The sequence below is a fragment of the Podarcis filfolensis genome, assembly GCF_964270895.1.
Source record: "Podarcis filfolensis genome assembly, chromosome: 1".
Taxonomy (NCBI): Eukaryota; Metazoa; Chordata; class Lepidosauria; order Squamata; family Lacertidae; genus Podarcis; species Podarcis filfolensis.
In genome coordinates this window covers 106,159,402-106,180,344 of record NC_139604.1, presented here as the reverse complement: position 1 = coordinate 106,180,344, position 20,943 = coordinate 106,159,402, and the positions used below count along the sequence as shown (strand labels likewise).

General features: G+C 40.7%; 1 protein-coding gene and 1 long non-coding RNA gene across 12 annotated transcripts in view; both read right to left on the bottom strand.

Moving 5' to 3' along the window:
* The window catches only part of LOC310766653, a 331,293-nt gene that overhangs the window by 278,911 nt on the left and 31,439 nt on the right, over nucleotides 1-20,943 (bottom strand). The gene's annotated exons all lie outside the window — the stretch shown is intronic.
* Nucleotides 1-20,943, bottom strand: part of GPATCH2L (G-patch domain containing 2 like) — a 33,521-nt gene that overhangs the window by 7,787 nt on the left and 4,791 nt on the right. For 4 of the 11 annotated variants that reach the window (XR_014549017.1, XR_014549018.1, XR_014549023.1 and 1 more), the window contains exons 3-9: nucleotides 18,125-18,189; nucleotides 16,536-16,712; nucleotides 15,777-15,856; nucleotides 11,755-11,822; nucleotides 11,004-11,043; nucleotides 8,798-8,883; nucleotides 3,337-3,434 (exon numbers count right to left, since the gene is read on the bottom strand). Coding sequence is in view for 1 of the 11 variants with exons in the window: in XM_083617451.1 (XP_083473577.1) it covers nucleotides 985-1,106; nucleotides 3,337-3,434; nucleotides 8,798-8,883; nucleotides 11,004-11,043; nucleotides 11,755-11,822; nucleotides 15,777-15,856; nucleotides 16,536-16,712; nucleotides 18,125-18,189 (736 nt within the window). In the remaining 10 variants the exon portion in view is untranslated. Of the gene's footprint in view, nucleotides 1-859; nucleotides 1,107-3,336; nucleotides 3,435-8,797; nucleotides 8,884-11,003; nucleotides 11,044-11,754; nucleotides 11,823-15,776; nucleotides 15,857-16,535; nucleotides 16,713-18,124; nucleotides 18,190-20,943 lie in introns of those variants that run through there. The other 7 variants (XR_014549021.1, XR_014549022.1, XR_014549025.1 and 4 more) reach the window with 3 other exon arrangements.

Here is a 20,943-nt window from a genome sequence, read left to right as displayed (position 1 = left end):
AAAGAAAACTAGCAATCCTTTTATTCGTCCCACTGAAGTGACTGAAATAAATTGAGCAAGAATACGTTGCCTAAAAGGCCATTAATGAAACCACCTCCTCCTTGAAGACAGCTGGACCATGAGCAAATGGAAGCCCAGCTGTAAGAGGGTCCAAATGCAGCCCACATTCTTAAAAGCTATGGGGAACTGTGAGACAATGAGACATGCCTAAAACAAGGGAACATAAAACTGTTTCTCAGGTAGATTTGGGAGGTATTTTGAGGGGGTTGGGACGGTCTCCAAGTCTAGTTAAGAGTCAAATTCTATTAAGCCTGCTATAATACCCTGCTATTAGGCCTGCATAATATCCTAGGCCTCAACCACTGCCCAGCAATAGAGTAGGTAGAACGTTACCATACTTTCACTTGAGGACTATTTGTGGCATCTGACCCATACACACAACTGCCCCAGGAATATGTGGAACTGCAAAAGCCCTTGTGCAAGTGCGACTTAGGGTCTCCATGGTGGAGTGGCAACAGTGGTGTACATAATAACCCCATTTTTAGGGATGGCAGCTGCTCTAGAAGCGTGAGGTGACCACACAGGGTTCTCATGTGTGAACCGTTTCTTAGGGATTGCCAAGGAATTGTAGTTCCAGATTCACCCAGGGTAAGTGGGCATGACCTTGTACGGGTGCCATTAAATATATATTAGGTTAAAAGAAAAAACAACCCTCCAGATTGCAGCTTCCGTTGCCACCACTGGATGCATCTTAAGTGGCCTGACTATCATCATCTAAATTCAGTCAAATTCAACAAAACTTTCTGTAGGTGGGGAGGGGGAGGGGTCTACGACAAAGGAAGATTTGTTGCTGCATGTTTAAGAAAGAAGCTAAATTCATCACAATGACAGGGGAGAGTGTTGGCAGAGATTTGAGCTATTTATTCTTTTAGGAAAATCCTATAAAGAATGACATGAGGAAGCCTCTATCTGCAGTCTTGTTCATCACGGTGGTGAGGAGTCCGATAACAGATGTATGCAGTAGCGTGATTTAGTGCCGGGAGCTGGCCCCTGATGTGTATTAATACAGCGGCAAAGCGGAACGAGCCTCTCTTCATCACTCATCTCTGTAAAAGAGGTGGAATCCGAGATGGCCCGATGTTAGGCAGAGCAAGCCCATTTGTTCTGCTGACTGATGGAGCCAGCTCAGGCTGTGTCCTTCACCTCTCTGGGGCACACGGGTTGCATAAAAGGAGTTCACTGAAGCAGGACCTGGTCAACAAGTGAGATGAGAGCTGTTGGGCTCAGCCAGAGATCTGTTTTGGAGGCACGGTCTAGTCCAAATGGGGCATCCTTGCTTGTACAACCCCCCTCGTTCTCAGACCTGGGCCTGAATGGTGACTCACACAATCTTTCACTGCCAACACAAAAAGTCGTCACGTGAAGCTAGATCTACAGCGAAAGAAAATTGAGTCCAACAAGCTAGTCAGAGAGGAAATGTCCAAGTCAGTGCTGATTGAAAGCATGCCAGGGGGGGAAGAATCCTTTGGCCAGAGATGTGCATGCCCCATGTATCACACAAAAACACGGAAAGATATCTTGCTTCCTTGGAATACTGGCTCTCATCTCTCCCCTCACATTCTTTTCTAATAAAGGAGAGGGCCATGAGCAGACATTCAGCTTGTGTCAGGACACAAGGTGCACATGCAGCTCTGTGTTTCAACAGTTCGTCGCCTCTCTACATACACACCTGCATCATCTCCTGCCTGAGGCACTGTAGTTAATTGTAGTTAATTGTATCTACCCTATGGTAGATATGCATTGCAAGTTTATTACTACCACTCACACCAACATTTTATTTTGTTACTAGAGCCTGTAGGAGTAGTACAAGGGTAGTAGATCTGCCTGCATATGCATTTAGAGTTGAGGATGCATGCCTGAACAGAACACACACAAAGCTGTGTAGAGACCAGAAACATCAAGGGGCAAGAGATATGGAAAAAAAACATTTAAGACTGGCAATGAAGAAGGCACCAGTGCTGGCAAACCAAGGAGCTGGTTCTATTTAATTAATCCTTATTAGTGGATTAATTGTTACCTCATTCTGTCCAAGCATTTGCTAATCAATGGGAGTTCACTTTTTTTGTTAAAATTAATGCTTTTTCTTTAGGGACCAGGCGAAGATACTTCTCTATAACCAGGCCTTTAGCTGATGAATATTCTATGACCTTTTAAATGTGTTTATAGAAAGGGGGGAGTTATTGGTTTGCTTTTGTTTTATTATGTATTTTGTGTTCTCATTTTGTATTTTTAAGTTGTGAACAGCCCTGTGACCTTTGGATGAAGGGTGGTATATTATTATTATTATTATTATTATTATTATTATTTATTATTATTATTTATTATTATTTATTATTGTTTTTTATTATTATTGTTTTTATATTATTATTATTATTATTATTATTATTATTATATTGGATTATTCTTATGTATGGGTGACCTTCAATCCAATAACCTACATATTCCTCTCTCATCCAGAAATGTTGTTTCTTCTGCTTTAAGAAAATAAAGCATACTCTCAAAGCACAAAACAGTTTCTCTCAATGAGTAAGATGCTCTTTAGGCAAAGTACCAAGAGACTGGCACAAGGGAGAAGCCAGCATCCATATCCTATTTCCTTTAAGCTTTCCAAACACTTCACTACTAGTAGTTGGACTGTGTCAACCAGGCTTTCCAACTGCTAGCCTCCAGATAGTTTAGACTACAATTCCCATCAACTTTAGGCAGCACAGCCGCAGGTCACTAGGTTGGAAAAGGCTGGGGTAAACTCTGTGCTTTTTTTTTTTTTTTTAAGTGATGTTAATGTGCAAAGGAAGGCCAAGTTCTGCAAACTAAATTACATGAGCTAAATTAACATGCATATACTTGGTTGCATGCCAAATTCTGCCCCTGCTAGTCACAGAAGGCAGAAGAGCAAGGAAATATTATTAAGCCCTATTCCTGGCCATCAGGAGCTGAGTGCCCTCACTGCCTTTTGATTTTTATTTTCTAAATATTTTTTACTGAACTTTTTAACAGCAAGCAAACTGCAGAAAAGCTGCCTTTTGATTATTCATCAGCCATTATCCAAATAACTGCCACAGTCATAAGGAGTAGAAAATGAACTTTCTGCATCCAATACTAACTGTAGCATTTGTGCAATGCAAGTGATACAACCCTGCCCTGGGAAGCCTCTGTATCTCACAGGGGAACAGCTGAAAGGGCAGGTCTTTCTTAAAATTCAGATGTTTTCCTGCTCCTTCAAAACAGTAGCCCCCTAAATCATTAACCATTTATACTGAGGTTTAGCCAATTTACCTGAAGTTGGGCTGGAAAGGGAGGCTGTTGCCATTACAGGCTTCCTCTTCCTCTTTATGTCCCTTGAACATGGGGGTCCGAGATGTATATTTGTCTGCCTAAAAAAGAAGAAATAAAGTATAATGATTAAAAACTTAAGGCAACAAACACCATCCTGACTGTCCCTTTATTTGTTATTTATTTTTTAAGTACCAATTGCAGGGCTGCTGCCAAGAAGGACTTGTTTCATGCACTCACCAACCTCACTGATTTCACTGGCAGGCACATAAAGCAGGACACCATACACAGATCTTAAGATTGATCTGCAGAGGTGGAAACTCCCAACTGCAGGTGAAGTTTTACTCTCTTGTCTAATAAGCATTAGGTTGGAACACTAGAATCATCATATTTAGGTTGGCAATAGAGCTCCCTCCACTCCCCCAGAAAAGTGAGCCTTGTTTTCCCCTATGCATAATGCAAACAAGATGGAACTGGGCATCTCAAGGAACCCTCTACAGTGGTACCTTGTTCTGAGTTCAGGATCCATTCCGGAGCCCCGGATGCTCCACGAAAGGGATGCTCGACAAAGCGCTGCTCTGCACATGCGTGAAGCACAATTTAGCACTTCTGTGCATGCGCGAGCGGCAAACCCAGAAATAACCTGTTCCGGTACTTCCGGGTTTACAGTGGACGTTCGCCAAAATGGACAGTCGACAGGACAGATGTTCACGGAGGTATTACTGTACATTAAACAAGCACCCTTCTTGAAATGTACGTTTAATTGCAATTGACCTTCTGAGAGACAGCCATACAAAGCATTCCCTTTGGAACAGAAAAGTGTTTCAGGTGAAAAATATGGTCCTTTGTTATTATAATATCAAACTTAGGGATTTCATGAGTTTTCTAAGGCCTTCTTTGTAGACCCTCAGACTGATAATACAGTTGAAGACTCTTGTATTTTCCCCATTTTAGAAAGCAAAATATATGGATTGTACCAATGCAAGGAAGGAAATGTGCTTATTAACTGATCGCCTTGAAAATAATTAGTTCAGCTATCCTCATGCAGAAGGAAACATTCAGTAGAACACACTTCCTATCAAGGGTATTGCTACTGTGACAGTATTCAGCTCAGCTGTTGCAGTTGTACATACAGTTTCCACTGCAAATACCAGATGCATAAAAGGTGCTTTTTCTAAGCCTTGAGGTACCACCTGGGGCTATTTCTGATGCCTTCAAAGGTCAAAATTAATAGTGAGAACAGAGATCCTTCTCCTCTTTGAAACACCACCAGCCAGCTGGGCACCCAATTCTGATCTGCACATCATAGGTAGAAATCACTACAAGTTGCTCATCCCATCCAGTGAACACAACATCTTTGCATGCAAGTTTTAACCCACTGCACAGCACAGAAAAGTGTCCTGGTAACAAATGATAAGCAATTCATTCAAAAAAAAATTCCCTACACATGTACTAGAGAGACTGGCAACCAGACTGGCCTATCCAAAATGTAGCCCTAGGGAGATTATCTCCACCCTCTTCTCCAACAGTCAGCATCAGAAGTGCTTTTAACAAAACAACAGCATGCCACACATGTTCACATTACTCACGGGCAACTTTCAACAGAGGTCTCTGCATTTCTTTTCCATTATGCTGGCCACTAGCACCCGTCAGTGATTAACACACACACACACACACACACACACACACACACTCCCAATGCAACACCTGCATTTGGCAGCACAGCAGACACAGATAAAGAGATGGTTTGGTTGTTTACTTTTGTCCCTCCTTAAACTACATTTACAATCACATACCAGAAAGATGGTGACCCAGGACGAGAAAAATGTTTTCCAAGGGTTCAGAAAGGCACCTAATGCATTACCACCGTATGCAACTCTGAAAGTGGGTTTCATAATGTAGGTTGATGGTATATCATGCTGCAGTGAGATTTCATCTGTGGCTGCCACAGTATGGGCTCTGCTTTAGCACTCTTCATGGGTTATTTCCTCTGGCGACATGGGCCACATATTAATCCTGTCTTAACTTGAACTTGGCAGATCTCATACTGAGACCAGACTCTTAATAATACCTGGTCTTAACCAGTGGAAAGAAATGGGACAGGAAACTTGGCTCTGCTTAGGAAATCTTGAGCTATACTGAGAAATACCATACCATCCCAAATGGCCAACTAGCCAACCACTAAGGCAATGAATGCCCTAAGCCAGGAACGAGGAAGCTCAAGCCCAGGCGCCCAATGTGACCCCTCCCCAGTCATCTAACCGACCCTTGGGACTCTCCTGACATCACTGGCCATGCTCTGTGCTTTTGCCTGCCTGAGATGTCTTTGACCTCTGGCAATGCCTTCTGCTTGCCTGGATGGAGAATTGTAACTGCCAACTTTTGCATGGGCAATATATAGCTAATGTGCGCTTCTGCCCCATGTACCAATGGAATGTGGACCCCAGCAACCTGCCCAGGCTTTAAGCTAAAAAAGCTTCCTGCTCTAAGCATTTCCAAGGAAAGCAAAGACAGGGAACCTTTATTCTGCCACCTAGATACATGGAAAGCAGTAAGTTCAACCTGCTACCTCAATGCAATTCACATTGGTACTGAGGAACATATTCTCAGTGCCGACTTCTTCATGCTTTCCACTTTTAAAAAGTGCATTGTCAAACAGAAGCTACAACAGACATGGCATGATTAGTAAATGCTTTGTGCTCTTAAATAGCCACAATTACAGGCATGTGGAAAGAAGGAAAGCGGTCCCTGAGATGCGCTCTCTCACATGCCTCCCAAGAAGCGGCAGGCCATTAAAATTCCATGATGAAGAATCAAAACAGCCTGGGAACAGCCAGGAGGCAATACAGCAAATTAATACACCAACTATCCCCAAGGAGGATGGCAAAAAGGGAGGGAAAGCGGGGCGGGGGGGATCTCGCCGCTTTGCAAAATAAAATTATACTACTAATGATAACAGAGTCACCAAACCCACCCCCCCTCCCACACCACTTCTAATGATGGGTGTGGAATTCCCAGTGCTGCTTCTGACACTTTGAGAGAAGTCTCACCACATCACAGACAGACAGCTAAAAAGAAAGTCTTGGTATACTACAATTTATACAGCCTTTTAACTGCATCTTCCAAGGAACCCTCCATGCAGAGCCTTCTCCTTGACACCAAAAAGCCGCTCCTCGCACACCCATGGCTCTACACTCAGCAATCTGGCTGGCGGCTCTGTTTAAATGAAGCAATGGGTTACAAGACAGTGACTATGCTACCTAGATGAATTTCACCGGAAACCACTAGGGAGGTAAAGAAAACATAGGTTAAGGCAGACAGGTGAAAAAAACAGAATTTGCCTGATAACACTGCTTCCAATTGCATAATACATTTGTGAAAGGCTTTCCGGAGGCAGACAGTGCTTATAAGAACTGGCAGTTTGAGCAGTAGGGAAATAATTTACATGGCATAAAGCTAGTATGGGCAACGATGGCCCACGGTGCTGCACTTTTTGAAGGATGCTTTTCTTTCTGCTACATGCCAGAATATTATATCTCTTAAGAAATACAGCCTCAATAAGCTTGGAAATTATGGGAGGAATTTACCTTGCGCTAAGCTGATCAGCTGTCCTTTCAGCTTGTCTGATGGAACAATTCCTCCACTCCTTCCCCTGAATGCTATTCCAGGGGTTCTCCAGACTGAACACCACTCACAAGCCAATTCTGGAAAGTGGAGTTCCTTAATGTAGGTCCTCCACTAATGGGACTAATTGATTCCCACCCATTAGCAGAGCCCACTCATAAGTTACAAGCCCCAAAACATATTTACTTGCTCACCTAACTGCATACATACAGAGATGTCCGTCATCAGAAATACAAAGTAAGATCTAAAGCAGGCATAGGCAAACTCGGCCCTCCAGATATTTTGGGACTACAACTCCCATCATCCCTAGCTAACAGGACCAGTGGTCAGGGATGATGGGAGCTGTAGTCCCAAAACATCTGGAGGGCCGAGTTTGCCTATGTCTGACCTAAAGTTTAAAAACTTCACTTGGAATCAAATTAAATTCACTACCAGAAACGTGACAAGTAGCTATTTACAAGCCGAGCTCAAGGCTCATCCAAGTTTAAGCTACTGGCTTTCATCATCATAACATAATAAGAGCTGCAGAGAACATTAAGGTTATCTAAGCAAGTTCCTGTCATAACGTAAGGTACTTCCAACCACACACCTCTACAGAGTATGTGTGCCAAATGACAAAAAAATGAACAAGGTACTGAAGCAATAGGTTTAATAAACATTACAAATGGCCCAAAAAGGATAAGACAAGCTACATATTACAGTAGAATTTGCCAACCAAATCTGGGTTGTTAAATAATACTTTCCATTAATAATAATAATTTCCATTTTAGCAATACAAATGAAACCTTCTTGACCCTCTAGCACAGGGATGTCCAACCAGCAGGTTGTGATCTACCGATAGATTCCCAGCTGATCCTGGTAGATCACGGGATCCTTATCGTGTACAAAAAGTTATGGGGGGAAAGCTAAAAAAACCTCTGTGCAATCCTCCCCAAAAAAGCTCAGCAACTCTGGGCACTTTCCTCCTAAAAAAAGCTCAGCAATTCTGGGCAATCCACTCACCCCATGCATGCTCCTCCTCCCTCAAATGGCAATGGGTAGATCACTGCCAGTTTTTTATACTGGGAGTAGATCACAGTCTCTTGGGAGTTGGATATGCCTGCTCTAGCACAAGTCCACTCCACTCAACATTTTATCACCAGTCATGACATTCTGCCAGACCAGAACTATAGAACAAGAGTGAAAACTTCAAAGATCTCAAATGAAAATTTCTTCCTAATCTCACATATCCCTCACTGAGGCATATTTATTTTAAATAATACAATATCCTTCATATAATATATGTTGTCCGCTCCCATGACAATAATTTGAAGTGGCTATTCTGGATTTTTACATTTTCTACTTTTAGTTAGCATTTTCTTCAGACTCCCAGGCTAAATTGAATAATGGATAGAGCCATTCCTCACATTTAAAATTTCTTTAACCTCCCTATTCAATTATTCCCTCGCTATTATATTGAGCTTTCTAATGCACAACACAAAGTCTGCTCCTTGTCCAGGTATCTGTCATCCAAATTCATTGGCCCAGTTCACATGTAACACTAACAACATATACATAAAATCAATTCAAATTCAATACAGAAAGCAACAGAGTATTATCATTTTAATGGGTATTTTTAATGGTATTTGTTTTATGCTGCAGCGCAGTTCTGTGGTTGTTGTAAATCTCTCATTTAGTTTGCTGCCTTGGACTCTTGAGGAAAAGCAGGATAAAAATGTTTTAACCCAAAGAAGTAGAAAAGGAAGTAGAAAAGGAAGTCACCTATGCAATTTGTTTCTGACTCCACAAACCAAGAGATACCATACCATTCCTCACAATGAAAGCAGAAGGTGATGGTTACCTGGCTGTGCAGTGTGCTGGTGAACACCTTCGGTGGGAAGCATCAGCAAGAACATCCAAAGAATAGAGAGGAGATAATGGATTGAACTGGAAAGACGAGAGAGAATTGGTTAACAACATGTGAAGTAACGTTAAGTTAATACAGACAGTTGAACTATCCTTACCCAGTCTCTCACATCATCTGGAGTCTTACATTCCATATGTAGCAGCAGGCCAATTTCTGACCCCAGGCCACACTGCTCACTCATCTGAAGGAGAAAACCAACTGGACTTTGAACACACCTAGTCGAGAAGGCAACACCTTTCTCCACTCTCAGTAAGAAAGAATGATTACAAGAAGATCATTTGCAAAACTCAACTGCAGAAACAAATTGTTCTTTACAGAGATGTGAGCAATTGAAGCAATCAGCTTCACCAGTACCAATGATCACAGCATACTGCATTTATTTCTCCAGAAAAAGAACAAATCTTTTACCACAACGAGAAATATTTTCTTCTGAAAGGCAAGAGAGCAGCACTTGAGGTTCTTTAAAAAAAAACAAAAACTAAACACTATTCAAACATTAACAGAACATATGATACAGTCCATGTGGTCCAGAAGGAGTGAATTAAACAGTTGGATGCCTACACACATTCTTCCTGCATGTGCAAAACTAACATGTCAATGATACAGCTGACCTCAATGGCTTCCTTCCATGTGCATGAGAAGACTTTAACATGCAACTCCCCATCAACCTATCTGTTGTAGCGTAATCTCAGGAAGGCCCTGCTAAACAGCTGGATCAGTTCAATCTTCAATCACAGAGAACTTAAATAAATAGTAAGGAAAAGCACCAATAAACTACAGCATTGCAAGTTGTCAGTTTTTACCCTATCAACTATCTCTATGGAAGCCTGCAAAGTCCAACCTTCTAAACAACTGTAGTGCCTCTTACCACTTGCTCCCAACTAAACTTCAAAGAAATTCAAATTGCTAGATTGACTGTGTACTGCAAAAAAGCACTTTTTCCTTTAAAAATAGATGCCCTCTTACTTTAATTTTGAACAATATAAACATATAAGTTATCCAGTTACCGGAAGCTCACTATAAAACCCAAGGAACTTCAAAATAATGTGAACAGCTGGTTGGAAAAAGTTTAGGCATACTGTAATCAGATTCACTTTCAGATGGATTTCAGATGAGTTCAAAATGAAGTATGTCACTGCTGGTTTTTAAACTACACTTTTGAGCTTATTAAGAGATTTTTTTTTTTGCTATCAAATGAGGAACACAGACCTCATCTAATTGATTAAATTGTAACTGAACTAACAACAACTCTGTACATTCAGGAGTTAGTCCATTAACCTTTTACACTGGTGTAAGTTAGTTGTGGCTGCAAATTTAATTGGGAGAACTGAAGTGTAAATATTCAGTGGCTCTCCCTATTAGCAGTGGGAACCAGAACATGGGCAAACTGTCTCTAAATATACTTGGAATTACCAGCTTTCTCTCTGTCTTACCAGCACAGCTAAGAAAGTACCAGCATGGCTAAATAACCAAGTTAAACCAACTATCAAATGCAGTAAGACTTCTTTTGAAGACAGGGAGAGAATGTTGTTGTTATTGATAATGAACAAACAATTAAAAGGGGCAGAGGGAGAAGACACTATGTTCTGGAAAATCACATGAAAATTTATTTATTCTTACATTTACATCTCACCTCTCCTTCAAGGAGCTCAAGGTGGCACATGTTTCTCCCTCTCCTCATTTCATCTTCACAATAACCCTGTGAAATGGGTTGGGTCAGTCACTATTTCTCAGCCTAAAAATCACCAGCTGAGCTAATGGCCAAGAGGGGATTTGAACCATGGATTCTCAGGTCCTAGTCTGATACTCTAACCACTACACTTTATTGGTGATTCAAAATGAACAGATAGAAAAATGCACCCCAAAAATGCTTTAAATAATCAGAAAGCTAGATGGAAAGGCAGCTAGAAAGAGGGAAAATGTAGGAGAAGGCCAAAGTTTTAGGCCCTAGGGAAGTGTTTGATACAAGGAGTCATTGTGAAGTAAGGTCTTCCAGCATACAGTGTATGACCAAAGGAAGGTCTTTCGGCCTTGCACACAGGCTGCAAACGTGGAAAAAATTGGGGGCCACGACTTCATTCTTTCTAGAGACAGAAATCAAGTAAGAATATACAAGAGAAGCAAAGTACAGCCATCTTACCTGGTTGCGATCTCTCATTCCCATTGACGGCAACCAGAAACTAGAAAGATAGTAGAAGAGACGAAATTGGAGGAAGCATGAGAAAAGAATTGGAAAAAAGGAGGGGAAAACAGATGCACAGAGAAGAAAAGAAGAGGATTAAACATCCATGTAAGGCAGATGCATTAAAGACAGGTTTAAGGCAAGGGGAATTAATCTGGGTATCAATGGATGAGAGAAACTCAATCCAATGGATGCCACACTTAAATTAACACCAAAAAGAGTAGGGAAACCAACACCCCATATATAAAAGGGAAATTTCAGGCATGCTCATCCACCCACCCACATTTGTGATGTCCAAGAGGATATACTAATTCAGAAATGTAGATAATTCATTAGTAACAGAAGCTGGTGACTACCTTGGGTACCCTCCCTACCATAGCCCAGCAGCTCAGGTACTTCTAATACTGAAGTTTCTTTTATTATGCTGGGTTCTTGTGCATTTTGCCAATTCACATAGTGCAAGAATGAGGAAGATGATTACATCTTCCTCTGGCCTTTTTTCTTTTCTTTTTTTAGCACAGTGGGAAGAGGATAGGAAATGCAACAGGAATACAGAAAGGCAAGCACATCATCCCTTCTTCAAGAGATGGCTTTCTAATAAAATGGGAGGATCCTCTCTGCAAGTTGAGAAGGGGCAAATTCTGTATTATTAACCTCCCCCTCCCCCTCCCCAGGCTTATAGACCTGTCAGCAGCATTCAGGTGCTTACTCTTTTTGGCAGGAATCACCAATGATGTGGCTAATCCTCTCAGTGCCCATAGCACTCATGATGGTCTCCTGAAACACAAAGTGACAGGGGGGAGGGCTGAGGCTACAATGGCAGATGACAATGGATGGCCTATTTACTTAAATCTGGGCCTGCCTCAATTGGGTTTTAAAAAGGATGCAGTGAAAGGCAGATTTTAAGAGAAGAGGGGCACACGGGTATTGGGAGATGACCCCTCCCCTAGCTAATCCCCTATAGTATGTTACCTGGACTGTCAGGGTTGGATACTGAAGAGAACCTGGCTGAGAGGGACTTCAGGAAGGTAAGCTGCAGCAGAAAGGCAGGTTTGGTTCCTCTCACCGATGTGCCCCATATGCTCTTAAAACTAGGTCTCTGCTATCACATGCAATATGAGCCTCAGGCACCCTCCCTCCAAAAATCAGGCAGCACAGACACACATGGCACACTCATAAGACAGTGCATTCTTGTTCACATGGGGTCAGAATAAATGCATTACCCTCTGAGCAATCAAGAAGTGTGACTCCAGCAGCCTTGCAAGAAGTTAATATCTGAAGGCAGCCCTGTTTACGAAAGTTTTTAATGACTGATGTTTTAATGTATTTTTAATATTTTGTTGGAAGCCGCCCAGAGTGGGGAAACGCAGCTAGATGGGTGGTGTATAAATAATAAATTAGTAGTAGTAGTAGTAGTAGTAGTAGTAACCTTCATGCTGATAAGAGAAAAATGTAATGGAAATTCATGTTTCCTACACTGCATAGAACTAACACTGTCTCTCTGTTTCCTATGACATAGTTATCCAGAAGGGCCAAAATATTGCTGAACTGTCCAATAAGCTTATAGCTAGAAGTCCCAGTATGGTCAATGTCTCAAGAACAAGATGGATTCAGTCTGAATATTGCTGGGAGTGATTTAAGAACAGGAAATTTTACTCCTAGATAAAATCTCAAACATTCACATGAACATGTTAAAGTTTCATACATTCACTATCCCTATTAAAGTTATTGTGCAGAAAGTGAGGAGGATTTTATTTCCTCTTGCTTCAAGTTCCTTCTGTGTTTCTTTCATTGGCTTGCATTTTTTCTGCTCTGTTTAGGGAAGCAGGAAAGGAACGTTTAAGACCACCCGCTTTGATCTTGGTTATTTAAAAGCTCTGACCTAAAGCCACAAGAGTCTTAATTCACTTATTTTCTGCTCCAGTTCATTAGGGTCAACAGATGCTGAAGTGCTTCAGTGGTGCTGTGTGTGGGGGGTTTTTTAAAGTGTATATATGTCACATCATGTTCTACCTGTGTTAACCAGAACTACTTAACAATCTTGAGTAAATGTGCAAGTCCCATATAAAAACTGATTAGTCTGCTCTTGTTTGTGCATGTAAAACAACAAACACCTAGGACTGGATTAGAATATAAGAAATGTGGTCACTCATCCAAGATCAGCCCTCCGATCTGAAACATTACCCATCCCTCACAAGTGATTAATCACATGAGGCAGCTTGCAGTCATTTCTGGTACCCCCAGACTTATTATTTCACATGAATAAAAGCAAAGGTACCCAAGACAGAGAGGGTAATGGTATGTTCTTAGTAGATAAAATAGCTTTCAGAAACTCAGCTCAGTGTCCTGTGGTTGCATATACTCACAGTTCTGTGCATGAGGTTGCTTGCCACACAGAACAAATTGATTGGGATCAGGATCTGATCATCAATGGGTAGCTTATGGCCAGGAACTCTGAACACTATCACATGCAAGGTTTGTGGGGAAGCAGCAGCAGGGGTGAAAGATAGGCTATTTGTTACAGTAGAGAAATTATTAACTTAAAGTGCCGTAATGTTTAAATTTACGGTTTATTACTGTGTAAATTACAAGCCGTACTTTGGGTAATTAGCAGCTCGCTGGCGGGGAGCTTTGAATGAAACTCATTATTTATTATTACAATTTAGAAGAGAATGGGGGAGGGAGAGCAGTGACCTCCACTGCAAATGACATAGATCCCTTTAAGGTGATGAAGATAAATTAAACAAGTAAATATTATTCTTATTTTGGTTCATTAGAAGTGCCTCCTAAAAGCTTAGGGCCCTAGGCTCTTACCAGTGGCCTAGTCAAAGGCACTGTATTCACCACAACTAAATCTGCAATTCAACAGTATTTAACTTAGCAAGATTAATAGAGGTGGGGTGTGAAAAATCTGTCAAAGACAGAGAACAAAAAAGGAAGGGGCACCACTCTCCTATACAGATGAACCAGTTAACATATAGGCTTTATGAGCACAAACCCCCAATGCACAGGACTAGATCTGGAGTTACATTGAGTGGAATTTTACAAATTCCAGAAGGCGAGAAGCAACTTTTGCCCATTCTCCCTTCCCTTTGTGCATCTCTCCAAATATCTGCTATGCAGGTTTGGGAGACCCTACACTCCAGTGTTGGAAGTGGTACAAGAGGAAATTGGCTAAAATGGATACACCCTGCCTCACTCTGCCTCCAGAAGAGTCTACATCAAAGTCCTGTCCAAAAACACAAGGAATTATGTTTACAGAGGGAGATGCCTGAATCCAACCCACAGAGCTTCCAACTTCCACTCAGACAAGGATTAATTTTCCTTCAGCGAGAGCTCCAGGTGAGTAAACTATTTCAAGGGTCCAGCTTCCCACAACAAACTCTGCAAACTATATTCAACCTGCCCCTTAAAGCTTAGAAAGCAGAGGTTGCAGAACTCCAGCTTTACCATACAAATGCTTATGATGCATAACTCAAAACCAGAAGCCCTGCAGTCAACAGCCTTTACCTTTCAGCATTTAAACACAACACACGTTCCACACCACATACCAGTGACTACGTATTACAAAATCTTCCACCCAGCTAAGAATACTGCATTTCAGGGATTCCTTCCTTGCACCTTACAACTGGCTCTTCCAGTTCTGTATTGTTTTTAATATTCAGTTGGAAGCCACCCAGAGTGTCTGGGGAAACCCAACCAGATGGGCGGGGTATAAATAATAATAATAATAATAATAATAATAATAATAATAATAATAATAATACTGCACTTTTATAGCCAGCCACCCTCCTTTCCTCAGCACTGTCCTATTGTTTAGTTTCCTGAAGCTTACTGACTTCTTAAAATTAGCTTTACCATGACTATTTGCAAGTAGCTAAGAAGTTTTGACATACGTCAACACATGAAGCAAATTTAAGGCCCATTCAAACTTTTGTTTGTCCTGTGATTTGCTCAAGTATTTTTTATCGATCTATTGTCAAGGGTCCGAGACGGTATTTTGTCCCACCATTTTCCCCAGGAAAACCTGCTGTTTACTGCTGAATCGGACCAAATGTCAATCCAAGAAAAACCCAAAGATAAATTTGTTCCTCTTCTGAACCAGTTGTAAAATAGCTCCTGAACAGGATTTCATGCTCTTTCCTGGGAGAGGCATTGGGAGTGGTCTGCTTCTACCTCCTTTCCTTCTTTCCCTGCCTACCCCTGCAGGATCATGTTTCAACTTGTGTCTCCTGCTTCAAGGAGTGCACTTCTGGTTTTCTTGGAGTGCTTGCATTTTTTATTTATTCTACTTTCTCCAGCTAAGCAACCATAAAAAAACCTGCAGTCAAATTATATACATGTTCCTGCTTTGGTTGGAACCATCATAAACAATCAAAGCTTTATTTTCTGTCTTTAATAATAAGTATTAAATAATATGTATTGGAAGGGTTCCAGCTCCTAATGATTATTTTATTATCTGGTTTTCTGATTCCCCAGTTTTCTGATTCTGTGACTCTCTGCTACAGGTGGACAGAGTTAAAGGTGGAGACAACACAAAAAGTGGACTGGGGCAAAAAAATCACAAGTAGGAACATACAACCCCGAACTGAAACCCCAAATTGAAAACAGGTCAAAGATGGAAAATGTGGCTGGGCAAATTGTTGCATGGTCCACTTTCAGCTGCAGGTAGATCTCCTGCAAGTGATGCAGCAGTCACCAACAAATTACTATTCTCAAAAAAAGCAATACCTTGCTCACCAGCCTCCTACGGCCCTTCCTGAGGCAGCGGGTAGGAACACTGGGAAGACGGTTCAAGCGGGCATGAAACCCTGGGTGGGGAGAGGAAAGAAGAGAACGCTGAAGACAGAACACTATCAAAACAAAGACCACAATAAACAGTTCGTTGTAATACAGAAACAAGAAACTAGACTGCATTCCAATTTCCAAATCTACCTACAATATTGAGCTTGGGCATGCTATTATGCTCTCTGTATTTCTCTCTATTTACATAACCTATCTGAAGAGTGACCATAGCCATATGGCAAGAAGGCAGCATGGGTTAAAGCACCCTCTTCTGACACTGTTGCAATGCATGCTGGGTGAGTAGTATTCTCACACTAAGAGCACTGAAAGTTGAAGGTATTGACCAAGCTACTTAGGATAATAGGCATAATCATACATAGTCAGAACACCTTCCTGTAAGTCAGCCTGCATTTATCCACAATAAATTAGTATTTGCTTCTCAGCTACATGGTGACTGACAAATTTCACACATCTATTAAGGAATCTGACTGACATACAGTGTCTGTCTGACTGCACAATGAACCTCCACTTGCACAACCTCTCTCCCCCACTCCTCCCCTTCTAGCTCCAAATCATCTCCAGAGCCCCACCCCCAGCAGATTTTAGAAGCTACAAGCAGGAAAAGGAAGGAGGAGTCTGCTCACACAAAACCGCAAGCATTTCAACTGTGTCAACTATCTCCACAACATTTATTGAGAATCTCACCTCTCGTAGCTGGCCGAGAGGGCAGAAGGAATGTTGGATCTGAGATTTTTTCAAGGCTGGAATCCATTCGTTCCATGTCAGACTGGCGGTCAGTTCCCCATTTGGGCAGGAGGTTAGGGACCGTAAATCCTGAGACACATTCTCCCTCATAGAACCAATCGCTCTGTTCATCATCACCTGAAAGAAAAGGAAAAAGCTGATCCAACACTCCAAAAATCAACATCATTTGAACACTGTTGGTTCTCTTCAAGCTATAAGAATGAAATAAGCAGCATTCACTTGTATGAATATTCCTTGCTAAAACCATCATGTTTGTTCATGTACCCAGAACGCAGAACTTTATCCTACATGTATTACAAAATGTCTGAACGTTATTGTTTGTGTTCCAAGGTGAATTTGTCCTTTATGTTTGAGCACAAGAACACGTTTAATTGTTAACTCGTTGTCTATGGCAAGAAATATTTTATTAGCAACTGCACAGCTTTATGATACACTCTATGTAGGGCTACCTTTAAAGGTGACACGGAAACAACTAATGCAACAACTAATAATTCTTATTATACAACTATATATACGTTGTAAAAAAAAAATCAACCTGAATTTGAAAACTAGAGGAAGACCCCTCAGCCTTCAAAAAACTGGGGGGGGGGATCCAAACAAGACTCACAAATGGGGGGGGTCACATTTTCTCAAATACACACAGTATTTCAGTGCTGAGACAATGCAACTGCCCCATGAGAAAACCACTGCTTTGAAGGAAGGCATAGATTTGTTGCAACAGAAGAACAATTACAAGTTTACTGAACAAAACCAAAAACAAAACATAAGCATTTAGAAAAGGCATACCATTTTCTCTCTACAAGACCAATTAAGAATACATGAAACCCAATATTCTCTGGTACTCCTATTGTCTAACACTTACCTAATTAGGACATTAACTCTGAGTAGTGGTCTTTTCTACTTCATCCTTACACATCAAAAAAGCACAGTGCTGAGAGCAGTTGGCCATATATTTCTAATATTCTATATTTCTCAACATGGATGCTGCTAAATATTCTCTGCTAGCTCTACAGTTTTATTATGATTTAGAAAGGAACAAAAAAGGACTGTTTTGATACTGAACAAGAGTCATGATCTAAATTAACAGAAAGTCTTGTAGCAGCTTAAAGACTAACACATTTATTACAGAATAAGCTTTAGTCTGCGATTATCATCCAAGGACCTTCTTCAAGTGCCTCCTCCATGAGAACAGGCCTTTTTGGTGGTGGTTCTTCATTTGTAGACTGCTCTCCCCAGGGAGCCTCAGCTGGGTGTCTTCATTACATATCTTTAGGCGCCAGACAAAAACGTTTCTCTATAACTAGGCCTTTGGCTGATTAACATTCTATAGCCCTTTAAATGTGTTGGGTGGGTGTGTTATTGGTTTGTTTTTGTTTTATTATGCACTTTGTGTTCTCATTTTGTATTTTGAAGTTGTGAACAGCCCTGTTATCTTCAGATGAAGGGCAGTATGCAAATTTAATAAATAAATAAATGTATAAATACTTTAAGCATAAAATCAAAGAAGAGAAACATAAGAATATAGTTACCTTGGCGACCTTCATCATTGGTAAAAAGGCCAGTGTCACTACTGCTGCACACACTACTGGTTTCACTGAAAAGAGAACAGAGAAAATTAAGCACAAATGCAATTGATATAATCCACTTTGCAAAAAACTCTTCACTGCAGGAGGGTCTCAAAGCACTTTCTAGACAGCACACAATAATGGTATTGCTTTATTCATCTTTACAGCCTGGTTGACCCACACATGGGATGTCAGGAGACACTTAAATGAGCAGCACAGTGGTGGCCTATCAATTTAGATGAGTATCACATATGAATCTTATAAAGGATTTTGATATATAGTAATCCTAAAAAGCAAATTAGTTTAGAGACATTGATTAATATTCCTGCAGATGCTATTTTACTAAGAAAGAAACCAGGAGAGGGTAAGCAAACAGGTGTTTCAGTTACCCAATTATGGGAGAGTAAATGTTATTATTATTATAAATTAAATTTGTACAGGAAGGGCGGTTCACAATATGAAAATACAAGATAAAAATTGTTAATGTGTGCCAATTAACACAATGGTAATACTGTGTATTAACACCTCCACTGTCAAAAGTAGTATGTTTCTGAATACCAGTTTTCTGGGAATCACAGGTAGACAGGGTGCTGCTGCTTTCACGTCCTGCTTGTGTGCTTCCCACAGGCATCTGTTTGGCCACTGGAACAAGATGCTGGACTATTGGCCTGTTCCAGTGACATAACACAATATTTTAGCCTCTCTTTCAAATGGCATCATGTCTTATAAAAAAGAATTATATGAAGCACATAAGTAGCTGCCAATTACACCAGGCTTTCAATTTGGTCACTGCAATTCTATTAAGAGATGGTGCTCCCCTGAGCACCAAAGTTCAACTTGAAAATAAGTAATATAGATATTTGTAAAATGACTGGCTTCCAAGAACACTAAATTTGTATGTGGGGATTTAATACTAGAATTAGAACAATTCAATTATTGTGGTGCATTGGAAAAGACAAGCACAAAATTCACTTGGAACGCATTACATTTCATGATCTAAACTACAAGAAACAGCAGAGCATAACAGCAAATAAAAACCAGAAGAATCAAGAAAATAGTAGTAGTCAACATGGTGCCTTTCAGATGGTTCGGACTACAGTTCCCATCAGCCCCAGGCCCCAAGCCAACATGGTCAATTGTCAGGTTTCATGGGACTTGTAGTTCAAAACATCATGTTGGCTATCCCTGCAATAAAACCAGTTATTGTAGGCCTGGGCAAATAAAAAAGGGTCTTCACATGGTGCCAGCAAAGACGTCAGACTTGACACTAGGAAAGTCCTTTTTCTGGCTGCTGCCCATCTAGCTTCAAAGTATGCATGAGTGCTTTGGGGAGACTCGGAGGGTGACATCCAATAAAAATAATAGCCTTTGAGCAGTCTCATGCAGCAGAAAATGGTCCTTCGGGTAGCTAGATCTTAAATGCTTAAATCAGCATTTTCTATTTTGCCCCGAAACCAGTGAAGTTGCTTCAGAACTGGTGAAATACACTCCGTTTAGTGTGCTGCTCTCAGTTACTAGCTTTCAAGAAGTGTTCAAAGGCAGTTCTACATACTTCCTTCAATAGTCATGGAATGAAGAATGTTGGTTCTGCAGTTATTTGGCACTGTTCAATCATGACACAATGAGCAAATAAGAAGATGTATTCGAAGAAAAATAACTGCAGGGAATGAAATTATATTCTCCTTCAGACATGCCAGCAATCTGTTACAGAATAATTAAGAGTACAAAGAAAATGAGAACAACTGATTGGGTGTTTGCAAGGCAAAGTGAATGATGATATGAGACATGTTTTATGAGCAGTGGCAACATTACAGAATTTCTCAGCCTTACAGTCATTTTGTCACTCTAACTGATGAAACTTGAATTTTAACCAGCAGATGAGTATTAGATTAGTTAACTAGAACAAAGGGACACCATTGACAAAATCTGATGGATAAGAAGATGCAGTTGGAAAAGGGACTTACATTTCTTACAGGATAGCGGTGTATGTACAGTGATTAACTTTCTTTGCCTATTGATTTCATTAAAATGCAAAATAATTTGATTATTTCTGAAGCTCCATAGCTATTCATTGTATGTCAAGTAAACAATTCTCAGTACCAAACAGACATTTAGACAATACCCTGTCAACTATTCTGCTTTCTTTCACTTTCATAAAGTATTATTTTACAAAATGAATATAAAAGTTATAATCAGGAGCCTCTCAGGATTTTATCCAATGAAGTAGTCCCATTTGTGCAACAGAATTTCCCCTACATCTTCCTCTCCCCATCCACCCCCTAATCTGCTTCAGGGAGTTGGGAGAAATTCCCAGAATAGATTTGGGGGGGACATGGTGGGGGAGGAAAAGAGCAGTTACAGAAGAAGTTTTGCACAAACAGGACAACTTTGTTGAATACAACTCAGTTTCTTGTAAACAACTCAAGATAATACAGTAAGCTAAGTGCTCTTGGGAGGACAGATGGGATATAAATTTAACAAACAGATAACTAATGAACCCAGGGTAGAAGAATTCCTGCTCACAAACTTCTAGTCATTCATCTGGTCATCTGCAGTGAATTAAAATCAGCCTCCAGACAGAGCAGTCTGGCAAGTCAGCCATGCTACAAAGTAGGAACATATGCCCAAACTGGCTTTTTTTAAAAAAGGTAACAAGTAACATTTACAAGTAACATGAACAGTGGTTCGCGAATTTAATCCGTTCCGGAAGTCTGTTCTTAAACCAAAGCGTTCTTAAGCCAAGGTGTACTTTCCCATGGCAGTGGGGGACTCAATTTACAAAT